Source organism: Rhea americana, unplaced genomic scaffold, assembly GCF_003343005.1.
Source record: "Rhea americana isolate MKP2758 unplaced genomic scaffold, rheAme1 scaffold_70, whole genome shotgun sequence".
NCBI classification, from domain to species: domain Eukaryota; kingdom Metazoa; phylum Chordata; class Aves; order Rheiformes; family Rheidae; genus Rhea; species Rhea americana.
In genome coordinates this window covers 667,423-690,131 of record NW_028186868.1, presented here as the reverse complement: position 1 = coordinate 690,131, position 22,709 = coordinate 667,423, and the positions used below count along the sequence as shown (strand labels likewise).

The window sequence follows — 22,709 nt, the reverse complement described above, 5'->3', positions numbered from 1 at the left end:
AAGGCCTTTAATGCAATCTCCCTTAGTCTCATCAACAAATTGATGAGAAATGGATAAAGTGTATGGAAATTCGAGCCAGGCAGTCCAACCAGTAAGTTCTGATCAGTGGTGCAAAGCCCAGTTGATAGCCAGTAGCTAGTGGGGTTCTTCCAGGATCAGTACTGTGACAAATAATGTTTAATGTCTTCATTGATGATCTGGATGATGGGGCAGAATGCATGCTCAGCARATTTGTGGATAACATCAAATTAGATGGAGCAGTCAATGCGAAGGCAGTYGCTCTGCCCCAGTTGCAACGGAAGGCAGTGCTGGTATTCAGAAGGACTTGGACAGGCTGGAGAAATGGGCTGACAGGAACATCTTGAAATTCAACAARAACAAGCAACAAATCTTGCATCTGGGAGGGAATAACCCCCTGCAAGAGTTCAGGCTGGGGGCTGACTGTTTAGGAAGCAGCTTTGCAGGAAAGGAATGAATCAACAGCATGAATCAGYAGCATGGCTTTGCAGCAAAGGCCACCAACCACATCCTCAGCTGCATTAGCAACAGTGTGGCCAGCAGGTCCARGCAAGTGATCCTTCCTGTCCATTCAGCACTTTTAAGATGGTATCTGGAGTGCTGTGTCCAGTTTGGGCTCTCCAGTGAGGAGAATAAAAAGGATATTACTTACTGGAGTAAGTCCAGCAGGGGCCACCAAGAAGGCTGGAGGATGGAGAATATGACATACAAGGAGAGGCTGAAAGATCTGGGCCTATTCAGCTTGGAGACTAGAAGGCTTATTGATGTCTACAATTACSTGATTGGAGGACACATAGAAGATAAAGCCAGACTAAGATAAAGCCGGACTCTTCTTGGAGGTGCATGGTGATAGAACAAAAGGCAACAGATCAAGTTGGAATATGGGAAAATCTGTGATTAGATATTAGGAAAAAAAATTTACTTAAAAAATGGTTAAAAGGCAGAACAAGTTGCCCAGACAGCTTGTGGAATATCCATTGTTGGAGGTATTCAAGACTCAGCTAGACATAATCCTGATCAGTTTGACCCAATTAGTCCTGTTTTGAGCAGGGGGGGTGGACTAGATGACCTCTAAAGGTCCCTTACAACCTAAATTATGATTCTGTAATTCTGTAACAATTCACTGTGTTTCATATATCTATTCCCACTCATGGTATCCATGGAAAAGTTGTGAAATTCTTATTCACCAACAGAAAGATCTCATTCTATACAAGAAGCCTTGCTAAAAATAATGGAGGTAAGCTGAATAATGCAAGAACTTTTCCCCAAAATTAGTAGCACTTGATGTCTATAATACCAGTAAGAAGCAGTCACTTCTCCGACTTTAAACACCCCTAATACTGTGCCAGCCACACCCACTGTACTAAAAAGCAACAGATGCAGTTGGTGAAAAGTTAGATTTTTTTTACTAAAACATTTAAAAGAATGACCAAAAGGCATGCAYCTAAGTTTATAGCATCTACTCCCTACAAGCTAGTAGAAGGAAGACTTCATTTCTGTTATTAAGGTTTGAATGTAAAGGGACATTAGGAAAGACTGAAGGTCCTCATCTCCCTCTCACTTTTGTTTGTAGTGGACATCAGTGGAAATCACCAGATGGCCCTGAGGAAAAAAGAACACATAAAATTACCTTAAATTTCAGATGGACATATTCAGGGTCAGTTCTCTGGGGCTAGATCCCAAGGGACAAGGGTGGCTTTATGCCTCATGAATTTAGTTGACTTTAAAGTAAGAATGGGATCTAATGTAACATAACCCTCCAAAAGGCTGGGTAGCACTTACCACAACAGCACTCAGGCTGCCTTTGGACTATCCTCCACTAAATGATGATTAGAATAACGAGGACTCAATCACTCAATGTTCTTCTGGCCTCTGGGGATATAAAAGCTGYCCTGTGGTGTTTCTACATTGCTAGCATTCCCCAAAGGGTTTGTGGATCGTTTATAACCTCCTACTGCTCAAATCTGCAGAGGGGCTCATTTTTGACCTAGAATTTGCGTTTTATATATAGTATATAGTCAGGTTTTAATATTAGCTACATTTAGAGCTACTCAACACAGGTGCACGCACATTAAAAAAAAGGCAAAAAAAAAAAAAAAAAAAAGCAACATTCTTTAACAAGAAATTGGGCTTCTTACCTGATTCATTTTTATTACAGGTCTGATGAGAACAGTATGGGCCAAGTTAGGAAGAGGAAATCCTTTTCCTAGTTTATCTTAAAAAAGGACAAATATAAACACATCTGTATATAATAATATACAGATATCTAATATACAGATATTAGATAAATAATAAAACACTTGCACTTCAGAAGTATCTTTCATTAGGAACTGAATGTACTTTATAGTTTCCAATTAAACAGCCACCACCATCCCCCGAAAGGGAGCCATTACTCATATTTGTTGAAGAGGAAAAAGTCCTGTGAAGAAAGTAGCATACAAGCCTCCCCAGTCTCCCCAGCTGTCTGACACTGGCATCTGTTTGCCTTTGCTCTTTTCCAGGTATGAACCCATGCATTCTGGTTCCTGCTGTTTCCTCCACCCAACTTGCCCTCTATCTTAATTTTCTTCTCTACCTGTTCCTCTAGTCCTGTTGGTTCTTCTTATTCTCACCTATCCCTACTTTCCTGGGTTAACCCCAGCTTGATTCCTATTTCCTTTTCCCAACATGTGACTTTTGCATTCCTCCCTGTCATTCCCCTTCCTTTCTCCTCATGAATAGCTCACCTTCCCCCGCAGCAATCTCCTTGTCCCTGTTAAACTTTATTGGCACTGTCTGCACTCTTTCCTGTTCACACATGCTTATGTTCCTTTCCAGCTTCACTTCCCCTCTTTCTTCATCAGCTCTTTGCATCTCACAGAGCTGATTCTCCTCCTCATCTTGCCTGAGGCAGCAGCGGGAGGACAGAAGCAGAGGAAAGGGATAATGTGACAGGTTAGCCCTAGACCCCAAGATACAAGCATGCTTCAGAGCTTCCCTGGTCAGGGACATTCTCTGCTCATGGCTGACTCCATGTCAGGATGACACAGGCATGTCTCAGCTCTGCTGCCAGTGGGAAGGAAACCCAAGCACAGTGTTTGGAAGGGAGCTGAAACATGCTCTGTTCTAGCCTCTGCTCCAGGCGATTTGATGACCAGGCCTGAAGATCAGCACAGCATAGACCCATCCAGGTATAGCCAAAGTGACAGAAAACCTCCCATAACACACAGTCCTTAAAATTGTGGACTCCCTTTTTTAATTTGTCTCTTTTTCCCACCAACTATGCTCAGGAGAAGGCCACAATCCTTACCATTGATTACTGGGATCGCTACACTCCGTAAAGCATAAGACAGAAAATTTTCCACCAGTGAGACCTGCTGCAAGGGGGAAAATATATGGTGATTATTTCTTGATGTCTGTGGGATTGCAGCTTGAGGGGAAGAGAGAGTTAGAGCTGGAGTCACATTCAAAAAGATCAGAACTTGGCAGAGAAAACCTCAAGTAAAAAAAAAAAATTCTTTTTCTCATCTGCAGCTGCATTAATATACACTGCAACAAGGTGTCCATCTTTCTTACAATACTTTAAATTGAAATCTTTTTCTTTCTTTTTTCTTTTTTTTTTTTTTTTTTTTTTTTTTTTTGTTCTCGTTAATTATTGAGGCTGAACCTTAGCTTTAGGAATAAAGTACATTTAATCTCACTTCCAGCTTCCAGCAGTCAGTTCTCAGAACTGAACTGTTCTCTAGAACAGGCAAGACTTGTCTCTGTCCAGATGCTTTGTTCTCCTCCCTTCACTTAAAGATGTAGTTTGGGCTGAGCTTCTGCACAGTTGCACTGACCACCTCTCAGTCTGCAAGTCTAACCAGTGTCATGGTGTTTCTTTTACTCCCCTTTTTCACTTGCCTTTTATATTTGGTTGAAGTGATTCATGATAACTCCTGAAACTGAGATTAAATCTGACTTTGGACTCATTCCAACTGCTATGCTTACTCAGTCCAACTGTGAATTCAGGCTGGCTGTCAGAAACTGCTAGAAGAGGAGCTATCCCCATGCCTCCCTTTGTGCTGTTGGATATACAAGCCAGTAGAATCAACTTGCTAGGTCACGAGGACCYGGGCAGATCCTTCTCCCTGTTTCAATACTGTAATAACTTAGTAAGATTTTGTCCCTCTGATTAGAGAAAACACTCTGAGAAATATTTTTTTCTTATTTAAAAGAAAAAGAAAAGCAGAGCATATACTGTTTTAAAGCAGAAAGCAGGGGCAGATGATATCCCCAGGACAGATTAAGAATTCTGCAAGCACAAAGTTCTGAAGAATTGTTTCTGTCTTTGAAGGGCTCAACTACCTTAACTGAAACCACTAACTTACCTCAGAGAAGCTAGCAATGGAGTGCAGCAGGGAGAACTGGAGCCTGAGGGAAAGAAATGAAAGAAAACGATTTGCTAGAAAGGATGAAGGCACACTAGAAAGGATGAAGGCACAAGTTATGCTCCATCACTGCTTGAAGATGTGAGGCCATATGAAATAAATTGTCTGAAAGAAACACAACTTCGCAGCCCACAGAAAGGAATAAATGTATCTTTTTCTTATGGTGCTGCTTAATGTACGTGCAGAAATGAGATGTAAAAGAATTCTATGCAGCAGTGTGAATTTGCATTTCCCTATAATTTCATTTTTGCAAGTTTTTACTGATTTCATGCTGATTCACACATTTGACTTTGCCACAGATTCTTTGAGTCACAATACCTTTTAATCAAAATTGATTCAACTACAAATCAGATCTAGAATCACTGGGATCTTTTGGAAATTAATCTCCTTCTATGGTCACATGTAGGCCGGGGCTGTGACTACAAGACTTGTAAAGAAAAACCTTCCCTTCACAAAAAGGCATTCAGAGAGTTGGCTATGGTGCATGCAAAGAGCTGGCTACTGTGGTTCAGTGCAGTGTTTACACTGTGGCAGTTCTGTTTAGGATTGTCAGACATAGCACAGAAGAAACAGATAAAGGGTTTACAATAAACTGGTGAACCTCATCCTCCAATATCAGCACAGGGGTAAACAGATGCCTTTAAGATAACTAATAAATTAAACACTCTTGTCTGTTCCAAAAACCTGTTCTAAATATCTGCAGCTGTTCCAAAATATCATTATATTTCATCTGTGAGATTTGGACTAAGCAATTGAAGTATCTTAGAGCCCCTGTGAGAAAGATGATAACTAATTTTCTTTTTCTCCTCGTGAAACAAGCACTGTCAGCTGACAGAATGAAATTCTGTTGTGTCGTAGTGCTAAGATCATTAATGTTGCTTTCTGAATTTTCCTTGGTTACCTCTTCAGAAGTAATGAGATAATCAACTTCTCTTTGATTACTGTCAGATTCACTCTGGTACTGGCTGTCTAGAGGGAAAAAACAAAAGTCTTACGTGACTGTATACAGAGCATAAGGTCCTGTCTTAGATGAAGGCACAAATGCAATTGCTTTTTGTGATGCATAGCATCTAAACTTATTATTTGATCATTACAGATATTGAAATCTTTCATGAGTTTGCAGCTTTCTGCCAGCAACGGGGATTGCATGAGCTAACCTACAATACTGCCTTGATTGCCTACTTATCATTAGGATCATTTAAATCTTTGTGTGGCTAAGATAACTGGTTTGCATTCAACCTAATGAAAAAAAGTCTGGAGACACGATGAACTATTTTGTTACAAATGAGTRAGGATGACAGAACATCAGACAATCAAGCTTATCATATGTTACAATTCATTCTTCCTGAAGAATGACTTAACCACCTCACATGGAAAAAAGGGCTTTGATAATTTGCTCCTTGCACCTCCATACTAAATTCTGCAATATATAGTGCACATTTCCTCCCTGACAAAGGCAATTGAACAGTCTGCATGTTTGTGGCAGGCCTGTATATTCTATGCTGTGCTGCCCTACATGACTTTCGAAGGATTTGTAAGGTAACTGTGTGATTTGTTCAGCCCCAAGCCTGAATGTTACCTTCCAGTTTACATTGCTTACTAGGTTCCCTGTAAAGATGTACTGAATGGTTGAGTTTGGCAGAACAGCAAATACATCCACACAGCCAGTGATCTGTAGGCTGCATCCATCTGCCTGTAAACTGACCACAGGTGGTGATGTAGCCATCAGCTTCAACAGCACTGGATGTGCTGTTATGTAATACACAGCAATCTGTTGAGTTTCAAAGAGAAAAGAGGCAGAATGCTGAGTTTCTGCAGAAGAGATTTTTCTTAAACTCTGGTTTCTGTGAATACATCATAATCAGGTGCTATATGTGAATCTCTTGAAAATTAACCAAATTATTTAAAAACTGCATTATAACTACACTAAATGAAATGATAAAATTAGCATGGCATAACTCTGAGCTTCAGAGACTGTAAAAATGACAAAGTTTTAGACCCACTGATATTGAACAAGATTGGAGAAACAATTTAAGGGCTGTTCCTGAAAAATCCTGTTTCAAAAGGAGATCAGCACTCTTTTTTTWAAAAAAATAGGGAAATGTGTGATTGATGTTTAAGAAAAAGATCATGACCATACAAAGAATTGGAAGACAGACAGGCTTCCAAAACAGCCAATCTTTTGAAGAATTTAGAAATCCTAGAGGACAAAACTTCAGTTTGTGATATCACAGATGCCAAATTTCATAATCTTATAGTGAACATTGTCGCAACAGGCATTTTTAAAGTATCTCATACTAACTTATTTTTCTGCATCAGATTTACAAACTTCACTCTTCATGCCTATTACCCTCCTAATACCAATTACTGTATATAAACTTCAGCAGCTCTCAATCGGGTATCTTTGCTTAGAGAAGTCAGGCTACTAGTAGCAGAGATACCTTAACTTTTGACAGGAATAAATGGAGACTGATCTCACAGGTGGCAACCATGTAGTCTTTAGAAGTGCTTCAGGGACTGACAGCAAATCTGACACTTACGGAAAGCAGAGAGTGACCAAGGAGTAGCACAATACAGAATTAAGAAGAACATGGAGTTATGAGGACCTGTAAATTCGAGTCTTCCACTAATCATACACCAATTCTTTCCTTGYCTCCCCCAAACTTTTGGAAATGAGCTTGTACATAAATAATATCCACATGAAACTAGCTACTGCTCTTTCTTATAGGGCTGTGCAAATACAAGTACTTACCTGAGGAACAAAATCATTGAATATGCCTGTAGTTAGGTTAAAAGAAGTAGCAAGCTGTAAACAAATGAAAGAAATTAGATCATCTCAAGTCAGCTTGGAAATGAACTTTCTGTTGAAAAAAAAACATACTCTGTATTTTAGTACTAGGCAATCCATGTCTTGATTTAGTGTTTCCTTGCCCCAGAATGATTCTTAGGGAAGCTACAGTGTTCTTTGGGACAGAAGAGAGGCAGATGTCTCACAGATGCATCTCAGAAGCACATAGCAGACAGAGAGCAAGCATTATCCTTTAAAAGAGCAGATCTGTCATYCTGCTTACTTTCTGTCTTTGGGGCTCTCTTAGATGGTATATAGTGAATCAGTTGGAGGCAGGAATCAAAATATCATTTGCCCTTTTGCTGCTCTGTGACAGTGTCAATGCTATTTGTGTTACCACTTTTTATATAGATTCCCTTGCACTGGTTCAGTCAGCAAAGCTTTCTCGCAATGCTAGTATGGAAAAAGTATTTTGGGGAGAAGTTTTCCATGTTCTTCACCCACAACTGAATGCTCAGTTTTGTTGCACTGTTTCTTGTCCCATTCTGCTGCTTTGTTAAATCTGATAGTTTATTCTAGCTTTCAGCACATCGAGTTCATTCGTTGTGGGCCTCCATGCAATAGACTGCAGTAGTTAAGCACACTTTTTCCTGTCTTGCACCTTTTTTTCTTCTACTTGAACACAGCACTGTAATCCGCGCAGAGAAAGGCTTTTTTCGGTGTTTTCTGCCACCCCTTGCATGTAGGCTCTGTTACGTTTGTAACTATTACTCCCTGCCTAGGCCTTCCGAGAACTTCAGAGTTAGGCCAGAGAGAGACTCTGGCTATAGAAAACGGTGAAATGTAGAACGAATGTTGTTCACCACTCTTAGAAGTGGTAGAAGAGTGACCCAAATCTTTATGAGATGGTAAACAGCTCTGCAAAATGAGGTGTAAATATCTTCTGCTGACTATCTAACTACTGTTACTTACAATTCTATCATTTGCAAATTATACTCACCTCTTGAGAGAGGGAGATGGTGATGTTGAAGATCCCTGCTCTATAGTAAGCCAGTGAAGCAGATTTAAGAAAATAATTGGAGACTCCCAGGTAGAGCATGGAATCACCCTGGCTTGGGAGAGTAAATGGAGCTGGCATGAAGGGAGGGTCTGTGTGATTTCCTAGTGGATAGACTGTGCCCTGAAAAGAGTCATTATTAAGTATTTACATTTATAAAAATCAGTATATGTCAGAATTACTGGTTACATTAGCAGTGGCTGAATGGAAAGAACTCTTATTCTCTCTCCCTAACCTGAAGAAATGCTTGATATTAAAGAAAATCAGAAGTAAACAAGTAAGCTTGTGATACGCCCTGAAAATTAACAAATTCAAGTTCTTTTGGAAAAGCACAGAAGCCACAGAGAACACCTGGTCTCCATCCTTTCAAAGTTCAAATTTGAGCATTCAAAGGAGTATTCTGAACTGCAACCAGAAAACTGTTCAAAGAATCCTCCGGACCACTGCGTTTCTTCTCTTGCTGCAAGTAAGAATCAGCCTGTTCAAGGGAGCAATGAAGGCCAATGCTTCCTTACTTGATTAATAACTGCCTGACAAAGACTCACCACTCATCGATGTCTCAACAGGGGTGTGCGCACGTTAAAAATTAGCCCAGTAGCATGTAAGAACTAGCCAGCTATAGTACCTGATAAATAATTGCTTTGTACTTAAGGTGTGTATATCTTGCTTGCAGAGTCTTTTTTTGTGCATGGTAAAAGTTACCTGAACAAAATAACCAAGAAGGAGAGTATCAGCCATGCACTAGTGCATCTTTCTAAACTGAAACCAGWTCTGAGAGTCATGGGAATGCTCTAAATCACAAGGACTCTCTGGGCTGCTGGAACAGCTAGGTATTGCTGGGATATCTCTTACCAAAGGGGGATGAAAAAGAGGTGAGAAAGGAACTGCTGTGTGCTCCTCAAGGACACACTGTGAAAAGCCTCTTTTTTTGGGGTGTACTCACAGATATATAAAACCTTCAGCCATATCAGATCAAATGCTTTGAATTACAACCACAGCTACATTGGTAGCTAGCATGAATTATGTATCACTGGTAATAGGTGAAGAACAAGCAGTAGGAGGAGAGCTGTGTATTTAAAAAACACTTTATAATGTTTAAAAAGCACCTCTTCAACTCTGAAATAATTTAATTTTAAATATCAGCTTTGGATAAGTAACTGACACCAGTAATTTTTTTAAACAATCATATCTGTTTTCTACAACAGCTGTTGCCCAAAATGCCCAGATGTCATATTGCTCTTTTAATTAAAGAGTAGAGAGGATTCTCTGAAAACGGACCAACACTAAAGAGAACCAAAAGTGTCTTGGAGAGAACACAGGGATATTAAAGGCAAATTACCTTCAAATCCAGGTTAATGTGTGATTTGAAGACTGCTGGAGAACTAACTAGAGAACAGTCTATTTGTGCAAAGGCATCAATCTGGCTTAAGACTAGAAGAATGATGGACAAAACAAAACAGCCATTATTAGAAAAACATATCACAAACAGTTACTGCTTAGCTAAAGGCAAAGACATTTTGGAAATGATGAATCTGAAGAAGGAGAATGGTGGGAGAAGGTAGAAGAAAATAAAAAATTCCTAAGGGACAGAGGAAGAGATTTCCCTCTGGAAAAGTCAATGATCCCTCCAGATTTAGGATTTGTGTTCCTGGTGTTCCACCACTGAATATATTCTTCACAAATCTCCTCTTACAGAGTAAAGGAATAAGTATCTAGGGCAGGGCCCCTATTTTTGTTATGTGTTTATGTGCTATGTGAACTCCTATATGATTATGATGCAATACTGGTAAATGTTAATAAATACTTTGAGACATTAGCACATTTTTGCACCTATCAGTTTTGAAGACAAAGGATGCTTGTTCACAGCAATAGAGGGGACTTTATCAGACAATCTGATAGCAGACTTTTTTTCCTGAAAGTTCCTCACATGCAGCTTCAGTCTAATTGTTATTTTTTATCTGTAAAGTCTGTTCATGTTCTATAAATAATCAATTTTAAAAGAAAATAATGAATTCACAGAGACTAAACTCCTCAATAGGGCAACACAGACTAAAGTGCACTTAACCTGAATGTTTGGGTACTTGCTGTGTAAGACAGTGTTCTTGACTACCATGGTTTTCAGTAATATTTGTCAGTGCTTGGGAAGTCATTTTAGGAAAAAATAAAAGCCTACTTACTCTGCCTCTGAATATGGAGCAAATGATAGCTATATTCATAATGCAAAATGAAGAGTGAGACCAAACTCTACAACCTCAGTTAGATGACTTAGGTGAATTTGAACTGGCAAAAACTACAAATAAATATTCTTATTCTTGGAAAAAAAGCTACAGATACTAATTGAGTATAGTAGTAAAAATCTCATATTTATATGCTTTTATGAATCATAGATGATCTATTATCTTAGTGTCCCTGCAAGAGTGACATAGGAACTCTTACTGATGCGAAGAGAAATACGCTTGGTGTGACACTGTCTTCCTGCAGTATGTTGTTACCTCTCTGAACTCCAGTTCAAAACAAGATTTACTAAGTTTGTGGGATCTGATATGATTGCACCGAGGATGGGATGTTTGCTAGCTCTTTAGTGGATTACTTTAAACTCAGTTTTTCTTGCATCCACAGTACGAAGTGCATAAAGGATTAATTTTTCGCCTCCAAAGTCTAATGAAACAACAGAGCTGAGCCATAGCGGGCTGAAAGCTTACGCATGACCTGCTGTGGGCAAAGAAGAAAACTGAATGTTCTGCATAAAGTGCATGCAAGAAATTTCTAGGCAGGAGTCCGGAACAGGGCTAAGGCACACAACGACGGCAGCACTTTCCTTCCTTTACTTTTTGTACCATGAACACAGGAACATTGTACTGGGTTTGGCAGCAAATAAAAAAGGCTATGAACAGAGCACCATGAAAAATTCTTAATGAAAAGCTCACCTTTAAGCTTTCTAAGCTGTGCATCCATCACTTGGATTTTGTATTTGATATTTAGGCACAACTATATGAAAAGAGAGAAAAGTCAGTAAAATAATGGCTGTATTTGAACCCCTTCCTTCACTAGCTGAAACCATCTTTGTGGACTTACATTCTTATCCAGTTTGGTCTGAATGGGCTTCTCCAGATAACCAGATAGGAAGTTATAGATCCAGCTGGAGGAAAAGAAATGAACATAAACTTTTAAAAATCAGATATTTTGATCCATGGTAAAAGATAATAAACTCATGTAAATGTTTGCTCTATATACAGTTGAATATTCAAATTTGTTGAAAGTCAAATAATCTATATTAGAATAGTCTAGGTCAGAATGGTGCTGTTTGAAATGCAAATCTGTGAGATTGGGCATTGGTGTCAATTAGATTGGCAGATTGTGCAACTGATTGTTTTTATTAACTTGCCAGTCTCAGGTGCTAGGGTTTCTCAGTCTCCTAAGTGCTAGCGAGAAGGCAATCTGCAAAGCTGTGAATGTTCATGTTAATATGTTAGCAAAAAATGCTCCATTAGCCACATTCTCTTTTTGAGTAAGACAAGAAAACATTCTAGAAAATCAACATGAGGGGAACTGCAACCATAATTTTATATTCCTCTTTGAAATAAAAACCTTTACTCTTAAACTGTAAGTCAACTTGTCAAAATGTATTATCAGTCTAGATCCACTTTCATAACTGCAGATTTCCATTCACAATCTTATGATTTAATACACCTGTATGGCAAATTTTTCATACACAGTACATCTGGTTAGCCCATTTGTCAGCACATGGAAAAAGGAGAGTGTAGACTATTCACACTTTACACACTCAGTAAAGGAGTCTGTTTTTGAAAACAGACTCTTAAAAGCTTATTTTCATAGCCTTGGACAGTTGCTTGTGTGGTGTAACTGGATCCCTGAAAGTTAAATTTTGGTCCTTTTTGTTACAAATTCTGATACTTCTCGCAAAGTAATCAGAAAATCTCTTGTACTTACCTAGATCCTCCATTTAACTTGACTTTTACGCTATTAATGATCAGTTGGCAATTGTGTAGCAACATGGACAAGTGTCCTGTGCTATCCCGTGACACTTCAAAAACAACTGCCATAAACAGTCCTGAAAGGGACACGGTAATTCCTCCTTGGTCTCTGCTGCTCAGATGAAAACAAAAACAAACTCAGTCATGAAACATCTGCTTTAAAGGAGTAATTCAAGAAACTACCTGTAAGTTTGACAGGACTTTGCTTATATCATCTAGAGTAAAGAATAGATTTTCTAGGAACTAACATAGAATAGGGACATGCCTAGCATTCAAAGCAGAATACATGCGTAAGTCTTCAGCACATGAATTTTCCAGTGTTATGCAGGATTTGGCATGTCTGTAACAATGTCATAATTTCTCAGTGACTTTCTGATGTATTTTCTGATTAATCCATTAAAATATTTCAAGATAAATCTCCCTGAAGGCCTCTCGGACTGCAACAGAAGAAGTCAATTAGGTAATATATACTCCAGTGGTTCTCAATTTTGCAAATTTTCCACTTCTTTCTTGTAAAAATTTTCCATAACTCTCCTAAATATATACATTCCTCCATTCTTTTCCCTGCCCTAAACCCATTTTCTCCTTCCTCTCTGTAAAAATCTCTACTAATACCCCAAGAAAAACACCAGTATTTTCCACATTCCTGCAAATTTAGCCATTAGGACTATTGTTAACAGTTGTAGACTGATCAAGCAGGATACAGTGAGCTGAACGACTTTAGAACAGCCTTATAAAAACCAGCACCAAAAGCATCACTTTTCGTCCTTTCATTCCAGTTATTCAGATTTTCTTTTCCCAGGCTCTGGTATTACTGCAATAGTTGCACCATACTGGAGAGAAAGAGCATAATCCAGTATGAAGCTCAACCCATGTGTCTCTAAACTTTCCTCTTTATTTTTCTGGCTAAGCAAAAGTCTTAGGAGTAGAGGTTTTAATCCTGAAACATGAATCTTAACCCTATCCAAAGCCATACATAACCTAACCATCCTAGCGAGCACCATTCCAGCCACAAAATTCCTCCTACCACCACTGCCATTTCCACTTCTACAACTCTCTGTCTACACCTCTGCATTAAACTGTTGTCAGGAAGAAACACCATTCTTCAGACCCTCTTTTTTTCCAGTCCCTAACCGAAAMACAACCCCAAAGCCATGAGGCGAAACACTTTCACAAGGAGAGCAGTGCAGCACAGAACAGGTTATATAGAGMGAGGCTGCAGAACCATCCTTGGTTAAAGAGTGCCACTAGATAGCTGACCAGATCCAGTCTTGTGACTGCCCTGTTTTGAGCTGGAAGCTTCAGAAAATGACCTGCAGAGATGCTTTCCAAACCCAGTCTTCCCTATACTCCAAGGACAGGGTCAAGTTCTCTGYATCCTCCTCCCTTTCTTGGCTGCATGGGAGACCAGGGTAAATCTAGGTACTCAATTTCTCCTTCCTGCATCCTTAACTCCTTCTCTTCAGGAGGAATCCTGATTCGTGGAGGCAGGATCTCAGCTCTRGGTCTCTGGGAGCAAAAGGCCTGCCAGGAAATTTTGTGACTGGCAGAATGCTCTGGAACACAAACGAAGAGGAAAGCTACAATGAAGGCTAGGAACTCACAGATACTGCCTAAAATGTGGGATAATATCCATCTTTTATTGACCCTGGAAACAATCCAGGAGGGTTGGATTGCCCAAGGACTCCMTTGGAAAGTTCATTTTTAGCTGGGCCCTCTTTACTATGCTGAGGGCAACATGTAGGGCTAGGGAAGGGAGAGGCTGAAGAGTTGGGCACCTTCTGGATCTATTTCAACCTGCAGCCATACATAGAACCTAATATTGAACAGAACAACATAGACTAGTCCCTCTGCCTCTAAAAAAGGACAAGAAAACCCCTTTACATCCTAAACTCCAACAAAGCCACCTCCACCATGTATCCTAGCTCTTTGACTCCCTTGATGCAAGTGAAGTCCTTGGAGTTTTATGCTTCTGGGTCTCTCCAGATTATATTCAGGTCCTTACCCTTCAGCAAGAGGGAGAGATGGCTTCCTATTTGGGAACAGTTGATCTGCTCTGATGAACATAGTATCTTTTCCCTCACAATACCAGTATGACAGAAGGAACAGAGACAGGCTGGGGCCACAGTGACTGCAGTTTCTAGTCAACAGTACCTTATACTGAATGTTGAACTGTGTGTCTGTGCTCCTTTGAAAACAGGACATGTTGTGAACTGGCAGTCTGGTGATCCATCTTTCTGCACTGTATAGCTCATAAGTACAGTAATGCCTACTCCTGTTAATAATTACTCCATTAACCCAATTGGCTGAGATTAGCACTTTGCAAGTTCTGCTGATACCCTAGAAATTTTCACCTGAACAAAATGAAAATCTAGAATATTATATTAAAAATCTGCAGCAAAAACACTGAGATTAAAAAAAAAAGTGGAAAAAAAGAGTATGTGATCATGTCATTACAGACAATATGCTGCACTTACGCGTGAAAYCAAGCCAGTTTTCCAAAGCACTGGATTCTGGAATCTCCTAACTTCTGAACGTTCAGCATTGCAATAGTACCATCCTTTTAATGGAAACACTTTGGAAAATAATATACAGTAGTAGTGGCAAATAGATAATTAGTTATATAGTCAATCATTCAGCCATACTGTACCCAGAAGGTAACATTGTTACTACAAACTCTGTGATCCTGAATAGTCATGTAATATATAGTCTGGACAAGCTGAGTGTATTAACAGGTATTCAACCTCACACTCCCCCTTGGAGTAGAATCTTTAACAAAAGAAAACATTAGGTGGCAGGGAATGTTTCCTTCTTGACAAGTTTATGCAAACAGACTGTTGTTAAATGATAAAGCAGATCTGACCTGAAAAATATTAATTAGTAATTAAGTTTCACAAATTCAATTGTAATCCTTCTCCCAGACACCCCCTAGGACAGGGTACAGTACTTACAGAAGCCATGCTTTCATTCTCCAGTCTGCACTGATAGTAGCAGAAGCACGTGCCACTGACAGACTAATGCCAGTGCCAGGAATAAAAGATGCAGAAGTTTCTGGGAAATCTACAGCATTAATTCTGAGCCTAYAGAAAACAGAAAGAGGGATATTAGACTGCATGTCAAAAGGGTGAGAAGGATTTCTGATTATGGAACCCTTTGCTATAGAAGGCAAAAATCCATGYTTCAGTAAAAGAGTTTCTCAGAAATTACTGAGCTTGTAAATTTTAGGGAAGAAAGACACCTGCTCCATTACACTAAGTAGCATTCTTGGAAAATGGAATCCTTGATCTCTGGTCAGGGAAAAAGCCTCCTCCAGGTAGAAGAGCAACTCCTCAAAGTGAAACGGGCCTGCTGAGGGAAAATAAGTCTATATGTTGAAACCAGATGGTACATTTATAAATAAATCCAGGTTGTTGGAATGCTAACATTTGCTGAAGGAAGAACATCATAATCYTTCTTCTCTCATTCGGTCCCGCTCCCTTGCTTCAGCAAAGGGCCCTTTGAGAAACTCCATTTCTCAAAACAAAATCTTACTTAAAGTTTTCCCTGCCAAAACAARTATTTCTGTTATTCAAGGGTATTGTCTTGTGGAAGCTGAGGAGACTGAATTGAGCTGAACATTGTAAAGATATGACCTGCAATCTTATCATATAGTTCACATTCTTCATTGTTTCATGATATCTGGCAGAAATCTTTTGAAATAATTGCTTTTAATCTAACCATCCAACCTCTTCTATTACTTTTGCTGCGGGAGAATGCCCAGCTACTTTTAGTTAAAATGACCATAATTTTCCAGYAACATCTTGGGCAGCAGTAAGACTGCTTTTAGTAATCCTCTTTTGCAGTGAACTAAATCAGATAGCCTATTGGGAAGATGGCTAATCTATGGTTGGGAGAATGAACCGGGATTTTGAAATCACAGAATAATGTAGGTTGGAAGGGACCTCAACAGATCATTTGATCCAATCCCCTGCTGAAGGCTAGTCCTGCTGAGCTGAGTCTTGAGCATCTCCAAGCACAGAGATTCCCTAGTCTCTTTGGACCCTYGTTCTGCTCCCTAGATGTTTTTCATATTTTACCTATTGCAAATCAATCCAAAAAGCTCCCATAAAAGCCATTCTTCTGTCTTTTCATCCTTGTCAGCCCAGATATACTATCCCCATGCACACATTTTCATCTTATCCCTTTGCCCCCTTTTTCTCACCAAATATAAACAAGTTTTTTCATTACTACATGTCCTTCATGGTATCGCACTGTCAATAATGCCACCTCTTCCCCATCCATTTCCCCTGCTGAATCATAGCTATGCTTACTTCTGTGTTGTCCCAAACTTTGAAACAAGTCAACTGAAAAACAGCCAAGGCATTCATTCAGAGGCTCTCTAAAGTGCTCCTGTGGGTRTGGTAGAAGGAAGTACTTACAAAATGAATCAGTGTTCAAGCAGTAGAGGGTCAGATGAAGCATAAAAATTTTACRCTGAACAGAAGAAAAGGTTACATAATTATTATTGCCATATCCTGGGTAGTGAATGGGAAAGAAAATCCTCCTTGCCACTACTATTATACACACACATACAGAGAATAAGCTGTTTCATCCTACTGCTTTGAAATTTATTTCCTTTACTTACCCTGAGATTTTGTAGTTGACCTTAACAAATGAGAAGCTCTCCTGCCCACTCCAGCTTGGGAAGGTCTCTTTCAGTATTGCTTGCTTCAGGAGTTCCACCCCAATCCTTCTGCCTACAAGAAGACAGAGAAAAGAATACACTTTTCAGATAGAGCTCGGGTAGCCAAAGGTTGAGATATAGTGCCAAATAATTTGGACACTTTTAACATTTTTCTCAGAAATCTCCGATTCTTAAACCTTTACCTAGACCTAGTTCCAGTTCTTCTATCATAAYCTCCATTAGCCTCACATACAAATTATTTAACTCAAGATCCGGATGATCCTTTATAAGGAATTGTATCTCTTATTCCACAACTCTTTTCAGGTTTTTGAAACTGATACACTTCCCTCACTTCACTCACAATGTGGATAGCCTTGGGAAACACTTGGTCATCATACTTACCTAAGATTGACTCGTATCTGTTGAATGAAAAGGATAATTAAGAAGTAGCATTATGACTTCTGTGTGTAGTCCTTACATAAAAAGTGTCAACACATGCATCTGAAGTGTCAAATACASAAGTATCTGTATTGTTGTTTGTATACTGGAAGTTGTTTAAGGTTTAAATCCAATCCTTTTAAATGTTCCCTTCCCATTTCTGTTTAAATATTTGTGTTTTGCCACTGCACCTTATCTGTTACAGAATGCTGCAGAACTCCGAATTTTTCTTTATTTTCTCTCATTGCTTTAAGGAATCTCTACTTTCTTGAATGTTTCAGTGCTACTAATGCTTTGATAATACACAGACATTATAAGCAACAAACAATAGGTACATCTTTAAATCCCCAATTCCTTGTCTTTTTTTCTTTGTTTATCTTTGAGAAAGATACCATCACTGAATGATACCTGGCTTTCAGATCATATTTTTGACATGGGGCTTTAGGCCTCACAGTTGCTGAACTGAAACTATTTTTTTTTCCAGACTTCACAGTTTATTTAAAAAGAAAATAATTGAGATCAGTGATAACTCAACATTGGATTTTTTTTTTTTAGGCATCTTTTATGAAGAAGGAGGGCTAAGTTATGATTCCCAGGGAATTCTTGCCTACAAAGCAAAATATTGGCTCTGTCTGACAGGAGTAACCAAAAGTTCTCTCATAACTGTAAATAAAAGCAGCTGGTGAGCCCAGGTAGAATTTATCTCCAGGTTCTGGCATCAGGCAAGGAGAYAGCAGGCAGGATCTATTGCTTCAGCCTTCAAATCTCATATTGAGAGAAAAGACATGACAGGCACCATCCTCTTCAAGTATAAGATTATAAGTACTTCTAGGAGGGGCACAGTTACTGCCTAATCTTATCCCCAACCACAAACACAGGGGTGAGCAAGCTCAATCTATTCCTCCAGTACTCATGGTGAATATCAGCATAGCTCTGCTGGGCTCACACTAAAGAAATACCAGGAAATCTGATTTCTGAATTCTGATTTCAAAAGGCATGAGAGATCCCCAGAGAGCTCTTCTTCCTATGTGTCATAAGARGATACGGAGATTAGTTGTGTTTTAGATGACCAATGTTTGCCTTGCACTTCTCAACTCCTCAAAAGCCTTTAAAACAATGCTCATAGAGAGAAATAAGTGGACCTGATCCTTGCTTTCATCTCAGAGTCATAAACCCTAAGCTTCTACTTTTCATCTCACAAGTCCATTGTCTACCTGTCAGCATGTTCAGAACATAAATGAAAATTAATCCTCAGCATGACCCAGCCTTTGTTGAATCTGTGCCTTGTTAACCTTTATTATTAATATTAATTCTGTAAACAATCAAAATTGTACTAAATGCCCTCCACACCCATGGAGTAAATCTTAGGTAAGAGACAGTGAGAATTAGCAGGAATAGAAAGAGTAGGGAAAATATATTGTGGACATAGCAGATGGTTATTAGATTTTCTGAGAGAATGGCAGATGCAGATGCTGTCTCATCCAAATGGAGGAATGGGAGTAAAGCTAGGTGACCCAACATGTGTATTCCAAAGTTGTAAGGTTTTTTTCCCCAACTATATGTTCATTGTCTTCAATTAAATATTGAATCATTCAATTAAATATTGAATATTAAAACTTGTCAATCAAGTTTTTGACACTTTTTAAAAAAGAATAATTATATAACCACCTCATTCTGGTTCTAAGAAAGTAGATCAACATGAAGAGTGTAGCAGAAGCACTGTTGGGTTGTAGGAGAATGCACACACCAGTGCAAGGATAAATTCACACCTGGGGTGTGCAAAAGGGAAGGGAACGAGTGAGAAAAGAGACATCGGGTGCTGATGGTGTAAGATAACAAAAGGAATTTGCTCTATTTCAGCATTTCAGGACCTTATTTTGGACCTTATTTTTACACTGCACCTTTATTAAGAAACTATATTTTGTGCAAAGAATATTTATTGTAAATTAATTTCTGGCAACATCACACATACCGTAGTCGAGCCCTTTCTGAGTAATCCTCACTTTGAGACCAGGATTAGCTTCAAGCTGTAAGGACAGCAAACACAGCAGGAAAGAATACCACATCTTTAGCATCTTTTCACCTTTGTCACAGGGACCTGTTAACAACATTTACGATGCAAAGCTCATTTTAAATGATGCATACCATAAGTCACCAAAAAATGTGCATCCATCACTGTACCCTCAATGAATCTGGGGCAAGGGTGGATAGTCCATAGAATTTTTGCTAGTGATTTTACTGCATGGAGCAGAGCTGGATGCTCTGGTGCTGGAAATCACTGCAGGAGCAGACAAAGGACACTAATTGGATAGTGCTTTGGTAGGTATCAGCTGCTGGTGAGATTGAGCAGTTCTACTCCACCATACGCTTCCCCACATCCACATCTTGGCTGGTTTATTTTACCATCTGTCCCACCTCCTGTAACAGTGAACGTGACAGAGCTATACCAGCCAAGGAGGCCCACGCCTGTCCTCCTGTAGAATACTCCTTTTATATTCACACCCTATTCACACTGGATTTGTGAGTCCAGAAGTTTTTCAACTACATCAGTTGGTCCRATAAAATACAATAGGCCTCCCTTGCTTTCTTATTACATACCAGGCTCTGACTTAATTCAAACACTGACACAKGAGATTGACTGTAACAGGTTATGTGAGAAGGGACTGCACTGGCAAATATAAAACACACAGGAACTACAGGGGGATCACATCAGAGGAGAGAAGGATTTCATGATACTAGACTGCTGCATAGTGAGTGTTTGAGTGAAGAGCCCTGGCTGTGAGCTGATATGTGACGGGATAAAATCATGTGACATCTAGTGTCCTTTGGAAAGATCTTCAAAAAAGCTGTGGCAAGTGATTTTTTTCCATTAGATTCTTCTAGTACAAAAYTAAGGTTCTAATGACCAATGATAGCCACTGTTTGATTCCCAGGAAGTAACAATACTGCTTCTCAAGACAACTTCAAATCTTCCAGTGCTGTGTTAGGGAATTACTTGTTTGGGGCCTATGGTAACTTTATCCTCGCATTAACATAGAGCAAAGTAGCATATCATTTTCCAACATGTAAGATTGTCATCATGGGATGATAGCTGCCTAGATACAAAATCATATTAACTAATAAATAGCAAAAAGGTCTTGCTAATTTCTCAGTCATTCCAGCCTACAGGATCATTCCTGGATCTCCACAATAAACCACGCTGTCTTGGTAACTTGTGACAATTGATTCTATAAACTGCTAGAAAACATACAAATGCATGACAAAAAAAAAAGTCTCTAGTAGACTTATTTCTGTGTTGGAATTAATACTGATCAGGTCAGACTCTAAACAAGTACAAATTGAAAATCTGTCTAGTAACAGAAAACATTGCTCTACAATGAGCTTCTGAACTGGACAAAATACATTATTAGTATTTCCCTAATATCAGTTCTCTGACGGAATTGGTACAAGGCTATCTTAAGATACTATGTAGGAAAAAATGGTTCCAGCAAAAAGCGTTCTGAAAACATAATCCACATTGTGACACACTCTGAAAATCCCCACTGTAACTAGTCTTTCTCTCTTTAGTTCTTATGTTCGTTTAGTTTTCTCTGTTTTTAAGTAAACCAAACTAAAGAATTATTTTAAGCAAGCAATGTTATATTGTGCAGAACAAGTCTTCAACTTGTTAAAAAAAGTGTCCTCGCTTTTCCTATAAACATACTACATTTTCTAGTCTAATTTGGASAATCAATTTAAAAAAGATCAATATAAAAACAGGAAGATTTTTCTGTCATTAAAATACATAAATATTTACTAGATAACTATTTAGCAAGATTTCTAAAAGCGTTGATGCAGGTGAGCTACTTCATTCATATTGAATTTCACCACCATTGTGCTCTGCAGCTGCATGTTCTGATTTGGCTCTTAAATGTATCCACAGTGGCAAGCTAAAAGAACAAACAGCAACAGAACTGCCATGACATCAGAAAAAAACATAATTTCATATTGCTTTCTCAAACCAAGAGGCATTACTTTTACACTCCACGGCTGATATTCTGGTTTCATCAAAGCCCCAGGCCTCTGTCAGATGTATAAACTTAATCAGATGAGAGGAAGACAAAGCTAAGAAGTTGGAAACTGTCAGCTGCCTGATAGTCTTAAATCAGAGCTGCTAACTGCATTGTTGATGACAATAGATGGCAGACAAATTGCTGATTTGTATCTTCAGTAACTGAGCATGCATCAAGCAATTCTGTGATGCAAATCATTCTCTTAATTCTTTTGTCTTCTCAGAGGTATAGTATTCAAACRCTTTACATGGGAAGGAAAAAAAAAAGGAAAAACTCCTTTGTTTCAGTCTGTGTACCTGTCTCACCCTAATGAAGTACTCYACTTACTAATCTGAAGATACCACATTTGGGTTCTCCTTTGTGAACAGTCTGCAAAAAGTTTAGATAAAGCTTCCAATAAAGATTACAGTTGAAACCTGCCTAAGAACTAAGAAAGTTTCTGATATGAAAAATGTCATTACCATTGTCTTATATAGATTTAACATAGCCATAAAATCACATTATCTTAAGCTGACCAACAACTAGAATAGCTCTGAAAAAGAATATTATCACTGTCTGGTCTTGATCCTGCACAAATGCTCCAGTTGCAGCCCACAATGTGCTCAAAGAATTTTTTCAGTTACAAGAATTCAGAAAATAAGTAGTTAACAAACACAAGACAAACATTCTCAAACAAAATATCTATCCAACCTGCACTCCAGGAAAGGCACTTCAGTTTCCCAAATATCTCTACTGTTAGTAAAGAATGGGGATTGTTATTTTTTCAGTTTCTTCCTTGCTCCATTGTTTCCAGATAGTCTGCAGCATGCTCAAGAACAGGTAGGTTTTCCACAGCTCACTTAACAATGTCAAAGCAAGAAGGACTCGATAGCGTCACGATTTTAACCCTTCATATACCCTGATATTCCATACGGAAAATCACCTCTGAGGGAAAAGGAATACAAAATTCTTATGGTAAGTGGGAAAAATGTATTGGTAGGAATGGTCACAGAAACCAGACGATACAAATAGACAGGATCTTGCAAAACGACAAAAGAACAGGTGTCCTCTTCCTCTCCACAGCCTCTGGAAATACCCATGGAGAAAGAAAAACTCCAGTAGGTTCTGGCTCGTGGTTTCCACTATTCAGTGTGGAAAGCAACACTAGCTACTTCGCAACTCAAGAAGCAGCAGGCCATCTAGCTGACTGGTATCTTCAATCAGAATCCATAGGAGGCAATGGTCATCTAAGCCTAAGGTGTTATATTTATGAGCATCTCAGGGATCCCGGCACTTTTTTGGAGGCTTCC

General features: G+C 39.0%; 1 protein-coding gene across 1 annotated transcript; it reads right to left on the bottom strand.

Annotated features, from left to right (window-relative positions):
• Positions 1-1,491: 1,491 nt before the first annotated feature.
• On the bottom strand, positions 1,492-21,766 carry LOC146586202 (BPI fold-containing family C protein-like). The gene is given in 16 exon segments (XM_085321636.1): positions 1,492-1,620; positions 2,157-2,233; positions 3,308-3,374; positions 4,368-4,410; positions 5,329-5,396; positions 6,028-6,198; positions 7,180-7,233; positions 8,216-8,395; positions 9,612-9,703; positions 11,200-11,260; positions 11,348-11,411; positions 12,224-12,382; positions 15,219-15,347; positions 16,892-17,003; positions 19,341-19,466; positions 21,748-21,766. Coding segments are annotated over 16 exon segments (1,551 nt in total).
• Between the last annotated feature and the right edge of the window lie 943 nt (positions 21,767-22,709).